The sequence below is a fragment of the Schistocerca nitens genome, chromosome 4, assembly GCF_023898315.1.
Source record: "Schistocerca nitens isolate TAMUIC-IGC-003100 chromosome 4, iqSchNite1.1, whole genome shotgun sequence".
Taxonomy (NCBI): Eukaryota; Metazoa; Arthropoda; class Insecta; order Orthoptera; family Acrididae; genus Schistocerca; species Schistocerca nitens.
In genome coordinates, this window is record NC_064617.1 from 717,368,742 (window position 1) to 717,385,361 (window position 16,620).

Below are 16,620 nucleotides of genomic sequence, written 5' to 3' on the forward strand. Positions count from 1 at the left end.
GTTCAGAGGGAAAGTCATTTTGAGAGAATATAAACAAGGTAGATAGGATTTCAAATGAGCTTACAGGTTAATTGGACCCCTGTGGTGCTAGGAAGATTAATTTTAATTTTGTTCCAAAGCATCTGAATGACATCGGAGGTCATTACTCCCACAAAAAATATTGCTTTTTCGTCATTTGCAGTTCTAGTAAAATAATTTAAGCAGTTATAATGTTTCAATAGTGTGTCACTGCCATGGTCAGTTCATGTAGTAGGAATTTGTATTTTTTACCAAAAGAATGAAAAGCTTTTGAATGACTGTTTACGCATTTCCCTTGTAGGCTTTACAACTCATAAGATTGCTGAAGAAAATTTTTAAAATGTGTCATTTTGAGTGCAGTTAGGCACCAGTCATGTGTCTGAAAATGCAGCCAACAGGAAAAATAAAACATTTTCTTTGTATTATTAAGTTCCAGAAGCTGATGCAATGTCATAAGTTTAAGAAGAAAGTTACAGCAGTCACAAGCAGCACAAAAACAATTGAAAAATTGTTTGTATCTGCAAATGAAGCCCATAAGAGGCTTCAAATTAATAGTAATAATAAGTCACATAATGAACTTGTAAAAGTGTTTATCCATAACTTGGAATACCAAATCATATGTTACTGGAAATAAAAATAACATGTTAATTAAATTAATAAAAACCAAAATTTTGATTGATACTGTTTTAAAAAGTGAACGCAAATGAAATAATTTAAAAATGTTGGATTTGAAAATCGCAGAACTTTATGGTCTTTGGCGGGTGCTGTGCAGTTCTTTGAGCTGAAATTCTGCACATATTGTTCCTTTGTTGATTGGAACAAGATAAGGGGGTAAGGGCTGAACTTCAAGAAAGTTGAAAGTAATGGCAACTAGGCTGAAATCTGCACCTCTATGCTATTTGACTTTTTTTGTTTGGAAACCCTTGCTGGAAGTGGAACTGAATACAAAAAGTAAATTAATATAGTGGTGTCATGAAAGATGAAAGCATAATAAAAATTTTATTGAAAGATGACCCTCATTTGTTTAAAGAAGAGAACAGGAGATGCCTGCTGGATACAGGATGCTGATTATTGGTGTCACTCCAGGGGCCCTCCACTCTTTATCGGGTTCATGCTTGGCTACCACGGGGCCCCAGCCTTTGCAGCATCTTTTCCTTTCCGTGCTGCATGTCTATCCTATTGATATTCTTTTCCCCCTCCCTTGGGGAACATGTCTGGAGCGTTACTGGGAATGTTCTGCACTGTCGAAGAACAGTCTCACCTTTGTTTTTCTCTCCCTTTTCCTTTGTTTCCTTTCTCCTCTCATTCTTCTGCTTCGGAGTTTGAGGTTCATCTTTTTCTTCTTCCTCCCCTGTGCTGAAGGCCAGCCCACATGTCTGACGCGTAACAGGTGACTGTGTAACACGTAATTCCTCAGCCCTGGGTCGACAGTAGAGTTCGCACATACCCCCTGGTGCAGGGAAGGGTGTTCGCCTGAGCTGCAACCTTCCCAATTTGCCGATTGGTCTCTGTCAGGTGTTAGGTGAGGTGTGACCTGAGGTGTGAACAGTCACCTAAGGCAGGAGCACCACCTTGTGAAGGGAGCACCCAGTTGGAAGGAGCGTGCCATTGGAGACACTGGCAACCACGGGGATTTTCTCGCACTGATTCAATCATCTTCCCACTCAACATCTACGAAATGTAAACCTAATGAGGTTAATGATTCAGAGACACTTCCCGCTGCACAACAGTTCCTTGTGGTCTCATGTACTGGAGACAGTCCTTTGCCACGGTAAATCTGTTTATTATTCAGAAAGGTGTAGATGCAATTGCTGGCCCTGTAAAATTGTGCTCTCATTTACGGAATGGCACTTTGCGTTTGGAGACTACTTCTGATTCCCAGGCACAACAACTGCTTTCTGTTTAGCTTCTTCACAGCTACCCTGTTCATGTCGAGGCCCATAGAATTTTGAATTCTTCCCGTGGTGTAATTTACACCAGGCTGCTAGACAGTATAACAGAGGCCGAAATCCAATCTAATGTCTCTCATCAGGGTGTCGGTGCTGTCCATGTAATGAAAAAGGTAGATTCCTCCTTAGTACACAGACTTTCTTTTCAGACTCCTCGCACACCTATTCTCATTTGGACCTATCCTTTTGCACTGCCTCACTTGCCCATCATCTTGAGTGGTCTGTTCTTTCTGACACCTACTCAAGCAACCATTTCCCGTGTGCTGTCTGTTTGCTGACTCCTACCCATCCATGTACACGTCCAAATGGCAGATTACTAAGGCTGACTGTCAGCATTACTCCTCCCTGGCAACCTTTGAAGAACAAGATTTTCCCCAGTTGTGATGACCAGATGGAATATCTCACAAATGTACTATTCCTCGCACCTCCTATTTACCACATTGTCTCTTGGTGGACCGAGGCATGCTGTGACGCAATTCTCGCACGTAGACATGCTCTCTGCATTTTTTACAGTCATCTTAAGATGGCAAACTGCATTCATTGTGAACGGATGCTTGCAAAGTGTTGTTGCATTCTTTGGTACAGCAAAACAGCGTGCTGGGTTTCATTCACTAGGTCTTCTAACAGCTCCACCCCTTCCTCTGTCGTGTGGGCCAACTTCTGATGCCTCTCTGGGACCAAGATCCATTCCCCAATTTCCGGCCTGACAGTAGCAGACGATGTTATCGTGGACACTATTGCTATCTCCAACACCTTGGGCCACCATTTTGTGGACATTTTGATCTCTTCCCACCATCAACCTGTCTTCCTTCATTGGATATGAGCAGAGGTTTGGCAATACCCTTCTCTTCTCTGAATCGTGAGTGCTACAATGCTGCCTTTACTATGAGGGTGCTGAATCATTCTCTGTTCATCTGGATCCTCCACCCCAGAGCCAGACGCCATCAACATTCAAGATGTTGCAGCACCTCTCTCTTGCGGGCAAGCCCTTTCTTTTTAACACGTACAACCACATCTGGGCAGAGGGCACATTTCCCGGATGCTGGTGTGAAGCCACTGTCATACACATACCTAAGCCCGGTAAGGACAAAAACCTTCCTTCTAGCTACTGCCCCATCTCTCTTACCAGCTGCATTAGCAAGGTGATGTAACATATGATTCGTGTCCGGCTGGTACAGTGGCTCGTGTCTTGCCATTTACTAATGAATGAAATGTGTGGATTTAGAGCGTGGTGTTCACAGTTGACCGTCTTATTACTTTGTCCTCCCACGGAATAAATGGTTTTCTGTGGAAACCCCAGACTGTGGCCGTGTTTTTAAATTCGGAGAAGGCCTACAACACCTGCTGGAGGACTGGTATCCTCCGTACTCTTTACACATGGGGCTTCCGTGGCCGCCTGCCCTGTTTCCTTAAGGAATTTTTAAAAGACTGAGTTTTCAAGGTATTTGTGGGTTCCCCCTTGTCGGAACACCTTTATCCAGGAAAACGCTGTGCCTCAGGATTCCGTCCTCAGTGCCATCCTCTTTGCTATCGCCATTAACCCTATAATGGCCTATCTCCCATGGAGTATCGACAGTGGCTTTCGCTTTTCACTGACAAAACTGTCTGTATGAATTTCTGCTGAATATAATGGTCTCTACCTTCATCTTTACATCTTGGGCTTGTTGCCCTTCTGTCATTGAAACTACGAAATTCCTGTGGCTCATGCTCAATAGGAGACACTCTTGGTGCTCCCAGGTGTCTTATGTGGCAGCCTGCTGTACGCAGTTCCGAAATGTCTTACGTGCCTTCTGTGGTACTTCCTGGGATGCCACTTGAACCACCCTTGTACCGGTCCCTTGTCCATTCGAAACTACCCATCTCCAACACTATCCACCATCATGGCATCCGTTTGGCCACAGGTGCCTTTTACACTGGCCCGGTTGAGTGTCTGTCTGCTGAAGCTGCTGAACTACCACTGTCCTACTGTCATGATTTTCTCCTCAGCAGATATGCATGCTGTTTTTCTGCCGTGTGTGTGTGTGTGTGTGTGTGTGTGTGTGTGTGTGTGTGTGTGTGTTCAGCCATCCTGTGCCACCTTTGATGATTCCTTTGATCCTCAGTATGGGTTGTGTCCCTCTTCTCTGTTACCTCTTGGAGTCTGCTTTCAGCACTTGCTGTAGCGGCTTAACTGCACTACCTGCAACTTTCCTGGTGGTTGTGAACCCTTCGCCACCTTGGCTTCGTGAAATGGCCCATGTTAACTTCAGTCTTCATTTGCTTTCTAAGGAAACTACTCCAGCCTTGCTCTGTTGCCTTCAGTTTCACGACCTTCACATGGAACTTCGCGGTAGTACCTTTGTATACACTGATTGCTCTCGGACTGACTGTGGGGTCAGCTGTGCATTCGTCATTGGCACCCATGTCTTTCGTACTGGCTTCTGGCACACTGCTTAGTATTTACTGCCGAGGCCACGAAGTACATCTGGCGACACAGCCTTTTCAGTTGGCCTCTGCTCATACTCACTCAGTGCCTTTCAAAGTCTGTGAGCTGTACACCACCCATCCCTTAGTGCAGCAGGTCCAGGAAAACTGTCACTTTCTCACTCTTGAAGGAGCCAGTGTGATGTTTCTATGGGTTCCTGGTCATTTTGGTCTGCCAGGATATGAGGCTGCTGACGCTGGTCCCAAGGCTGCAGTCCTCTTACCTCAGCCCATGAGTAACTGTATTCCCTTTGATGATCTCTGTGTTGCGGTCTGGCGGGAGGTGGTGTCCTGTTGGCATCGCCAATGGTCTTCCCTTCACAGGAATAAGCTCCAGGTTATTAAGCATCTCCCAGCTACTCCCGCCAGGAGGTGGTCATATTAAGTAGGCTGTGTATTGGGCACTGCCATTTTAGCCATCATCGTTTGCTAAGTGGCGCTACCCCGCCACTTTGTGCACATTGCGCCCAAGTTTTAACTAACCGCCATTTCCTGATGGAATGCCCATTTTTTTAACCATTTATGTTCCTGCTTGTGTTTGCTGTCTGATTTATCAGCCGTTTTAGCAAATGACGTGTGAGCTGTAGACTGCTTTTTACTTTTTATCTGCCAAAGCAATATGGCGAAGGCCAGTTAATTTTCAGTTTTGTACCTCCGTTTCTGTATGGTGTCTATCTTACCTGTTTTTCCACGTGCCTGTTTCTAGCTGTCTTCTGTTATGTCAGTTGGGTCTGTCTTCATGTTCTATAGATTTGACTTGGGTGCGTATGACCCCATTTGTATTTTGTGCCCTAAAGCAAAACAAAACCAAAACTGAAACCAGCAGAAGTAACTAAAACTAGGAAACAGGAGCAGGGGTGGGTAATTGTCAAAGGAAAAAGAGATGGTGACAATAAAACATTTTTTCCCAGATAGAACAAGGCTGATAGAATGTTTAAAGTAGTCACATGTATTTGCCTAAACCTGCTGATATCCTGTACAAATTGCTTGCAATTTGTAGAACAAAAATCACGATGATTTGGTTAGAACATAAAAAGGTAATGAAGTGAATATATTTCTGATTATTAAGTTGGATTATTGTTTTAGCAAAAGATTCACCGTGCAGTAGACAAGCTTACTGTTGATCATAATAGTCCAGAAATAGTTAATGTGACAATTGTAGTGCCAAATTTGATTGGATTAATGTCAGTGACCTGCCCCCAATCAAATAATTACTTAATCTTCGTTGAGAAAAATCAGTCTGCAATTTGAGCGAACATGTTAGGATACGATGTCATAGTCATCATACATGCCATCCACCCTCTCATCATTCTGGTGACCATGCGTATACATGCTCCCAGAAAAACAGTATCTCTAAATTTAATAAATAATTAAATATACAGAAGACCCAGCTTAACTGATCGGGTCAGCCAAAGTAAGATTTATCCAAAGCGACTGAAAACCACAAATAAAAAAGCCTTTACTTGTGGAGACCATTGAAGAAACCATTGAAAGCGAATTTGTGCAGGGCTGTGGGGACCGGAGAGGTGTCAATGCCTGCTGTTGAGTTGTTTCCCACTCACCAACACACTGGTCTGTACAAAGCTACACAGCCACCAGTAGTGCATTCAAGTTTTTTTTATGTGCTGTGCTACAGATTATGAGGTACACTATACTATATATTAGTGTGCTGTAATCCTGAAACAGTTATTTTAACTTTTATAAAGTACATAAGTGTAGTGTACAAAGACTTTTGAATTTGTTTGATCTACAAAACTTTCAAAAATACCTACCATTCAGAATATTGTAGTCAGTATTAGATTTCATAATTTCACTGAAAAAATTATCTCTGAAATGGCTTCCCTCCTTCCTTAGTTTGTTAATGGGGTTGTGCAGTAGTTTAATTAGAGGTTCTCTTGAAATAATGGCCTGCTGTATGTTGAATGTTGCAACTCTGCAGACAAGCAGGAACACAATCAAAAGCAGTATTTTATATACCCTGAATTCAGTGTCGTTGCTTCACATTATTTATTGGCAGAAGATGTGGAAAATATTTGTTAATTTTGTTGGGAAATTGCAAAAGTTCTTAATATGCATGTGCCTCACCTTCTGTATTTTATGACAGCTGAAGTTTTCAATTTTGAAGAAAATTAACTTACCGATAAACTTGTTTCAGGAGTCACTCACGTCCCCGAAAAATGTCATATCGTGGTCGGTACAGGTCAAGAAGCAGATCACGTTCCCCAAGACGATACAGGTCTCGGTACTCGCATTCGAGATCACGTTCATACAGTCCACGGGGGAAATACTATGGTTACAGTGATAGGCGGAAAGAATTCTATCGCAGCCATTCTCGCAGTCCTATGTCATCTAGGAGAAGACATATTGGCAGCAGGGTAAGTACAAAACAATTTTTAATTTGCTGTATTTGCTCTTTCAATTGGTCTGCGGATTTCAGATGGAAGAATACATAATGTCTAACTCCCGCATTCCATGCTCTACTTGCAACACTTGACATTATTAAAGTGTATTTAATCCAGAATAGCTCAAGCAGGGTGCCAGAAATGTAATACTTCATCCGTGAATGTCTATGTAAAATTTTAAGCCTTAAGGTAGTCATTTACAAATGGAAATTAAAGTACTGTCGGTAAACTCGTGTAAATGTAGAGAACTATTCCCACATTTTTGAATTCTTAGTCCATTCCCCGCAATGGAAATAGGAATAGGTTTTGGATGGGAGCAGATTTTTAAGCACCAAACTGTTTCGAGGAAAAGGGGGAACAAAGTAATGAATATAAAGAAATAAAATGTTTCCCTCCTTTTTTGTCTCAACCAGAAGTTCGTGGAGGTGACTCAGTGAAACATCATGCTATTTCAACAGATTCACCTGACTAGAAACCCAAGAAATACTTTTATAAATTTGGAAGCCAGTTGAAAGCTTAACCCTACAGCCTCCCTTGCATAATTAAGATTGCGTTCTTAGTCTTGAGACATAAAGCATGGGAAACACAGACAAATTTGAATTTAAACAGTGTGCTTTTATATGCTCCTTCCCTTGTCTGGTTCAAAAAGCGACATACTTGAGCCATAACATTATGACTACATGTGTAATAGCATCTTGGTCCATCTTTGTTCCAAAGTGTAGCAACATTTCTGTGCCACGTATAAGATATGCCCTTAGTAGGTTTCCAGAGGTATACCGCTTCCACCAGATGCGCACAGGTCATGCACTTCCTGTAATAGCCCAGTCAGCAAAGACAAAAAAAGTATTAGGGGGCAAAAACCATGTAGTCGCAAATTTTTGCACATTGTTAGGATGTAGTGTCCTGAACAATGTACTAAATATTCTGACTGGGGGGGGGGGGTAGGTTGGTTGAAGGTCACTTTGCTTGTGGAAAATAAACATCCCTCAGGCATCTCCACATACTGTATCACCAGTGATTCACAATATGTGCTGTAGAGGGTGAGTGTAACTTCACGAAACACCCTGCAGGTGCTTCTTGTTGAGATAGTGGAATAGATGGAGAGAGGATACCACCTGATCAATTATCAGTTTGCGGACTAAGGAGGGAGGGAACTGTGAGAACACAACATGACAACCAACCTACCTTCCCTCGCAGTTGTACCCCACACATCCCTGTCCTGTCCCCCTCCCCGCGGCCTTGTTACGCCCCCAGAATGCGATTTTTCCCTTAATGACTACTGTGCTTAGATGTGATACACACATTTAATATTTTTCTGACTGACTTCATTTAAAGATAAACGTCAGTTAGGCCTGTATACTATTAAAATTTTCCATTGCCTGCAATGTAGAGACTATGTCATAGAGAAAAAATGGATAGGACATTTTTTAATGCAATTTAATTTTGTACTGGGAAACATTTTTTTTAGAAGCTGGGATATAGATATTCGAGAAAAAGCATTGTGACCTTTAAATGTTGCCCCCACCCCAGTTCTTACAACCCACTAATCAGGACGTTTAGTATGTGTTTGTGATACTTGCCCCCTAGGACCATGCAAACATTTGTGACTACATGATTTTTTCTCCTAATTTTGCTTCATTGACAGGACAATAAATTACACATAGTTACTGGCTGCAAAATTGGCACTTGATGTCCCAGAAAGCTGCATTGGGTTCAGATTGGGTGCATCGTGTAACTCAGTCCATGTTAGCACTAGTTTGGCTTTGTGACAATGTTGTGCCGGATGGTGAAATCACTTTTGGGGACGATATCAGCATCTGTTTAGCAGGTGGTATGCAAATATGTTCATCTAGTCCACTGCTATCATGGAGGCTTGCCTTATAATACCGCCACAGATCCTAGGTGAATGTTCACAATAATAAGACTGCCACACCATGCTGCATCTATTGCTTGAAGCATGTTTCAAGCAGCTGTTCACCTGGATGATGGTGTATCTGGACACGACCATACACCTGGTGTAACAAAAATGTTTCATCCAACCAGTCAACAAGTTTCTATTGATTCACAGTCTAATCTAGATCCTTTCCTGTCCACTTCAATTATAATTGACAATTTTGCTGGTGCAGGATGCAAACATGTGGAGATTGCCCATTACACATCACCATGTTTAACAATGTATGGGGCATCCATAATTTTTAACAATGTATGGGGCATCCATAATTGGAGTTCCAGTTTCAAAATGACATAGAAAGAGAATCACTGCTGAGAAAGACAGCAAATTACTGACACAAAGGTAAGCGTTATGAAAAAGGTAATGACAAGTTGACCAGTAGATGGCACTGTCAGAATATACACACCAGTAGACATGCAATTTGCATGGGAGAAACCAAACATGACTGTCTCCATGAAGGATCACATGCTGCTGATACAGCCCTTTTTTAAAAGAAGGGTGACACTGTGCCAGCAGCCCTGTGGAAGCTCAGGACAAAAGGCATCAGTCAGATATCTATGGGTCTGGAGAAAATGATTACAAAATTTGAAGAGACAAGTCCTTTCTAAGTGCAGTGTGGCAGTGGGAGGAAAGCGGTTGCCCAGACGTCTGTTGATGTGGCCACAGCATTCCAGGAGAGGTCGAATGGTATTGTGCAGATATGCAGTACATGGGGAATTATCCAAACATGGAATGTACCTGGGAGGACGGTGGATAAAATCCGTTTCTGCATTGCAGTTCATACAAAATCACCCATGTTCAGGAATTGCTTCTTGCTGACAAGCCTGCAAGACAGATGTTCACTCGAATTTCTTGCTTGCATAGAAGTGGATAATGAGTGTCCATGGAACATCCCATGGACAGATAAATCCCATTTTCATCTCCAGGGGGCATGTTTATATACAATTTGATGAATGTGGACAGTAGAAAGTCCACGTGCACATTAGTTGATGAAATTTCATTCTGCAAAGATAATTGTGTGATCTGGGTTGACAGAATTGTTCATTGTAGGGCTGCATTTTTTTTCTAGACGTTGAGTCCTGCAGTACTGTACTTGTACAGTCGCTGGTAAACGCCGTGAAAGTCTTTTACATTGTCGTTCCAACCATTCAGCAGCGTGCATTTTTATGCAAGATGACACTCCTATGCATGTGGCACAGCCAGTGAAACAGCTGCTGCAGAAGTATTTTGAAAATGCTGGGATTATTAGCAGTCATTTCCCAATAGCCTTGTCATCGAGATCACATGATCTTCACCTGTGTGACTTGCTGTGGGATCGGACAGATATTCTGTTCAGGGCTGCAGTTATGAAAGTAGCTTTGAGCAACATATTCTGAAGTGACCCCTGAGAGACACTGATATGTTGTGGATCATGCTGTGCCTTGATTTCAATTTGTGACAGATTAAAACTACATGCTGGGGTGAGACTTGAACCTGAGGCATTTTGCCTTTTGTGAGCAAGTATTCTGACACTTGAGCAACCAAACATGACTCTCAACCCATCCTGTCTGTGCCTCATCTCCTATATCCCAAACTTTGCAGAAGCTCTCCTGTGGAACTTGAGGACTAGCACTCCTGGGGAAAAAGACACTGCCGAGACATGGCTTAGCCACAGCCTGGGGGATGTGCCCAGAATGAAATTTTAACTCTGCAGCAGAAAGTGCACCGATATGAAGTAAGGCTGTGAGGACAGGTCATGAGTTGTGGCTGGATAGCTCAATAGGTACACCACTAGCTTGTGGAAGGCAAGGTCCTGAGTTTTAATCTGTGAGGAAGTTTCATATGGCATATCCTGCTGTAGAATGAAAATTTAATTCCTTAATGTACCACAGGTTGTGGCATGAGCTACACACACACACACACACTTATTTATTTATTTAAAAATTGGTATAATTATGAGAGACATATAAAAGTATGTTAGCTTTTGGAATTACTAGTCCCTTCTTTGGTATTGGGGGGGATGGTTTGGAGAATGTAAAAAATGAAGAAAATGTCACTTGTTAAAAGGGACCAACCTATTTGGGAAGCAAGAGATAAAAGGGAAGTGTCAAACAGTTGTTTGCCAATTTAAGTGCTATGTATCAACTGTGAAAGTGGAGATCCAGTAGTTTTCTTTAGGAATGACTACCACCGAATTGTTGCTTGACACCCAGTACTGTCGAACATTTTCCGCAGAATGACTCGACAAACCTGAGTGTTTGCTACATCATGTGGGCCATTTGGAACCTCTGGCTGGGTACTTGATTTTCTGAATTCTGAAGATGTCTTCATCTCCACCATGATTTTAAAAATACAACACATGACAAAGAAATGCAACTAAGCTTCGGGGATGCATATTGACTTGGAGTTTGGCATTACACTTATTAGTGAAAAAGTCTCATCTTGTGTTGGTTAGTACTGAAAAGTCGGTAGAAAGCAAGAAAATTTTTTATAGTAAATATCTTAGTAAGCAATGTTTGAGTCTTCGCAAAAACAAATATTTCATCCTCTACTCAGTGAGAGAATTTAAATGGTAGTGTGATGAGCAATGACCTGTTGGATTACCACCTGTTCTGTTCCAGTGGTTTGTTTGAACAGGTGGTAAGTGGATGCTTCTCTCTTGAGTTCGTTGCTGATATTTAGAATATAGTGAAGTACAAGCAGTCCAAGGCATTAAGTGAAACTAGGTGTGACTTCATAGATTTGAGTAAATGTGATGCTTATATCTTTTATTTGTAATTAAATCTATTACCCAATTCTATGACACGACACTGAGAGTTAGAGTTTGTTAACCAGCAAGCACTGTGTAATACTTCAAATATATCATATACATAGTTTCAGAATAATTCCTTCAATTTTGTAGTACATCTATAATATGACGACTCCCTGTCATGGTGTGGTCAATATGAAATTTAGTGAAACTTCCCATTGCAAGTAGATTTGGGAGTCAGTAAAGTTAGTGACTAATTTTTTGTGTAACATAAGGTAGTAATTGCATCATATGTTCCAATATCGGTATCCTATGCAGATTTCCAGTTAAACCTCATATCTGGATCATATCTTCATACCAATTTAAATTATAATGGAAAATCCAGGATGGAATGTAACAACATTTGAGAAGTCTAGATGCTGAGTCGCGATAGGCACAACAAAAAGATTCACACAATTATAGCTTTTGGCCATTGTCAGGCCTTTGTCTGCAAAAAAATGCACATGCGCGCGCGCGTGCACACACACACACACACACACACACACACACACACACACACACAGGCGCGTGCGCCTGCAATCTGAGTGTGGTTTCATTTGTCTGAGACTGTAGACGTGAGTGCAAGTTTGTGTGTGTGTGTGTGTGTGTGTGTGTGTGTGTGTGTGTGTGTGTGTTGCTGACAAAGGCCTTAATGGCCGAAAGCTATAATTGTGTAAATTTTTTTGTTGTGCCTATCACGGCTCAGCATCTCCGCTATATGGTGAGTAGCAACTTACCTTTTCTAATATTGTTACAAATTAAATTATAGCTATTTAAGTTTCAATTGATTTGTATTGTGTATTTAATTTTGGCTTTCACACCTCCAATGTGTAGTTTCATAAATTGATGTGACAATTTTGACGTGATTAATAAGTGTAGGACAGTGTGTAATTCTGGTAAAGAAAAAATTAATGCATGCAACTTATCTTTCATAACACATGAGAATGAACAGATTAAGTCCCATACATTGTTTTGCTCGTTTGCAAGTATTCTGATAATTGTGCTCTAGGAATGTGAAACATACTGGCCGTCGCCCATGTATTTTATTGTTGTTGAAACTTCGGATGTTGTGTGTTCTCTTGGGATACTGTTTTTGCAAGGTATATTAATTTCAGCAAACCCTTGGAAGTATTCATCTTACCTTGGCTTCGTAGTGCTTGGAGTCGTCATCTTTTAGCCTTGCTCAAGCTCGCTCAGTGGACATGATCTATAAACACAAAATCAGAAATAAGTTTGAGCTGTACAAAGCTTAATAAATATACAAATTTCAGGTTCTTTGTGATCATTACACTGTGTTGCTGAAGGGGAGGAATGAGTGTTGTAGTCCACATTGTGACAGTACAAACTATTGTTTGTAGTGACTGTTCCAGGCTACATTGGTCAAAAATAATTTATGGTCAGTGATCACTATATTTTTGCAGATTAATTTTATCAACTCCACAACTTCATTGTGTGCAATGTTTTGTAAAGGACTGTGTGCTGTTGAGATGCCTACAGTACTCTGCCTTCTGTATTTTTACTCAGTGCTATTGCATTGCCAGCCGGAGTGGACACGCGGTTAAAGGCGCTACAGCCTGGAACCGCACGACCGCTACGGTCGCAGGTTCGAATCCTGCCTCGGGCATGGATGTGTGTGATGTCCTTAGGTTAGTTAGGTTTAAGTAGTTCTAAGTTCTAGGGGACTTATGACCACAGCAGTTGAGTCCCATAGTGCTCAGAGCCATTTGAGCTATTGCATTGTGACTTAAAAATAATGTTGGACTGTCTGATGTTCAGTTAAATGGTAGGAAACACAGATTAGATTAGATTCAGTTTTCGTTCCATAGACCCAAAAAATAAGATGATTCTTGTGGGTGTGGAACTTGGAAGAAAGTATAACATAAAACATTTGAATATAATTCTTACTATGGTCATTTGTCAGGAGATCGTCAAAATGGGTGAAGACATTGTGGTAAACTAGAACAGCTAATATTTACAGAATTAACACAGTCAGAACAAAACAGTATTATGCACTATTAATAAATTTATCATACACAAAATACCTAATTGCGACTGTTTTGACAAAGTGCTGTCAAAACTGAAATCTTAAGACATTTTTAGTTAAGCTGGCATAAGTCTGTTAAGATACTCATCTATAAAGTAGGAGTTGCCTATCAGTCTTTCAAACTCTGTTCAAACCATGCTTTATCTGAAGCAGTTTTTAATGGTTGCTGGCAATTTATTGAAAATGTGTGTTCCTGAATATTGGACCGCTTTTTGGACCAAGGTAAGTGATTTTAGGTTTTTATATAGATTGTTCTTGTTCCTATTATTGCTACTATGTATTGAGCTATTGGTCGGAAATAGATATATATTACTTGCAACATATTTGATTAAGGAATAATGTAATGAGAAGCAGTTTCTAGAATACACAGTTCCTTTAACATGATTCTATGTGATGTTCTCAAGTTTTCGTCACAAATGATACTTATCACACGCTTTTGTACCCTAAAAACTTTTGCTCGGTTTGATGAGTTACCCCAGAATATGATCCTGTATGACATAATAGAATGAAAGTGAGCAAAGTATGCAAGTTTTTTATATTTATATCTCCTACATCTGACTTCATTGTCACTACAAATACAGATTTGTTTTGGCGCTTAAGCAATTCTGTGGTATGCCCTTCCAAACTTCATTTATTATTGCGTTTCATGGTGTATACGAACCAGCAGACCCGGGAAAAACCTGGGATATTTTTATTGTTTTGGTTTTCAGTTTGATTTTCGTAATTTTGGCTAGTGAGAACCAATATTCTAACAAAGGATATTAGTGTATGCCGGTACTGCAGAATAATACTGCAGCAATAGGACATGAACGAGAAAAAAAAAGAAAATAATACTTAAGTTACAAAGGAAATGCACCATATACAACTACTACGAAACACAATGCTCATACAAGTGTCTGCCAACAGCAAAATGTGTCAAAGGCTTTAGGAAGACTATGCAATGCTTCAGTACAACAAATTGCCTCCGCTGAGTGTGACGTCACGACGGTTTACATTATATTCCTTTGAGCAGTGGCGAGTGGGCTCACGCGCATGCGCAGTTGAGTCGCGTACGAGTAGTACCTTCTCCTGCTTCTGGTTATGGAAGTGTGGGTGTTAGCTGTATAAGCAGTAGCATCAAGCACCCAGATGCTACACGGAAAAATTTTACTGGCAAGCCCAAGCTGCCAGATTCACTTACGCGCAACAGGCCCAGATCTAGGGGGACGGAAGAGGGGAGGGGGCAATTTTGGAGGGAAAAAACCTTGTTTCGCAAAGTGACTAGCATCCAGCGCACGTTGGTAAATTGATTATTCATATGATTTTGAAACACATCCCTGTTGGTTTTTGAAGATTTTTGAACACATCCTGAGTTGATTTCTAAATGAATCGAAAGCTGATTTTTGAATGCATGCATAGTGTACGTGATATGTCTGCCAGGGGAATTCCCATTGCATCTAGAAGTAAACTTCCCTTCAGACAAAAGGGGACGAGGCCATACGAACTGAGCAGAATAAAGCCAAACGGGTGAATGCTAATTTTTGTTTGTGTGGTTGACTGGGTTTGCAAATGATCAGCGTTGTTATAGTTACTAGTGAAAGCTATAGATTCAGACTACCAGAGTGGAAATAACGACTAACAGGAATAACAGGCTAGAAAGATTACTTGTTATCTTCTCGGTGTACCCAAGAAAATGAAATTTTGATCTAAAGTTTTTGGCCAGACCGCTACACTAGTAAGAGCCAGTTGTACAGTACCTGGCCAGCTGGCCTTAAGTTCTATTCTGGGATTAGTGCGGAAAGCGCGTTGTGCGAGTACCTAATAACACCCAACCAGAGAATAAACGCGGGATAACTAAACCGTTGATTGTAGCAGGGTTAGTGAAGTTAACCGGAGAATAAGTTTTGACACGGGCATGAATAGTTACAGAATTACTGATGATAAGATTGTTTCTTAGAACGAGGAAGGAGAAGGTGAGCAGCTGGAGCGTATGAATGAAATGTGAAACTATTACCTAACATAAAGCTTTTTGCTTGTAATAGGCCTAATAGGCATTTGATAGTGGTTCTTTGTGAATTGTATTCTGTCCAGTCGTAAAAATGACCATTTGCTCCAAAACAGTCTCGTTTATTCGTTTATGGGGGGGAGGTGTATTACAATTGCTGCTATATTAGACAGGCCTATTTCCTTTTATCTAGAAGACAGTGACAAAATACACGTAATCAGCTCCAGAAACACCACCAGTCTTGGGTGCTATTTGTATTAACAGCTTTTTCCATATTGGACAATGACATTTCGTTTTTTCATGCAGCAAAAGTTTTGACGAACTTCGATGAGGTAATAGAATCTTTTGCTGAAAAGAAAAAACACTAGGACTTAAGGACTATAGAAATCTGAACTGTGTCTTGTTTCTTATCTTTACTGGTTTTATGTATCCTATATTTAATTTTTGATATCAATATAATAGAGGGAAACATTCCACGTGGTCTTTAATATGTCTGCTTGTGTCTGTATATGTATGGATGGATATGTGTGTGTGTGCGAGTGTATACCTGTCCTTTTTTTCCCCTAAGGTAAGTCTTTCCGCTCCCGGGATTGGAATGACTCCTTATCCTCTCCCTTAAAACCCACATCCTTTTGTCTTTCCCTCTCCTTCCCCTCTTTCCTGATGAGGCAACAGTTTGTTGCGAAAGCTTGAATTTTGTGTGTGTGTTTGTGTTTGTTTGTGTGTCTATCGACCTGCCAGCACTTTCGTTCGGTAAGTCACATCATCTATATTTAATTTTGTCACACAAAACAGCAAGTTATTAGCTAATAGGCAATGAAGAGTGCAAATTCTCTGAAGAGTTCTTGTTTTCCAGGTTACAGATAATCCCATCCAGTATTAATTGCGAGGGGCAGGCTGTCAAACCGAGCGAGGTGGCGCAGTGGTTAGCACACTGGACTCGCATTCGGGATGATGACGGTTCAGTCCCGTCTCTGGCCATCCTGATTTAGGTTTTCCGTGATTTCCCTAAATCGTTTCAGGCAAATGCCGGGATGGTTCA

General features: G+C 41.1%; 1 protein-coding gene across 4 annotated transcripts in view; it reads left to right on the forward strand.

Moving 5' to 3' along the window:
- LOC126252787 (transformer-2 protein homolog alpha-like) overlaps positions 1-16,620 on the forward strand; it is a 64,705-nt gene that overhangs the window by 34,722 nt on the left and 13,363 nt on the right. For all 4 annotated transcript variants that reach the window (XM_049953721.1, XM_049953719.1, XM_049953722.1 and 1 more), the window contains exon 3: positions 6,586-6,805. In XM_049953721.1, coding sequence (XP_049809678.1) covers positions 6,586-6,805 — 220 coding nt within the window. The remainder of the gene's footprint in view (positions 1-6,585; positions 6,806-16,620) is intronic.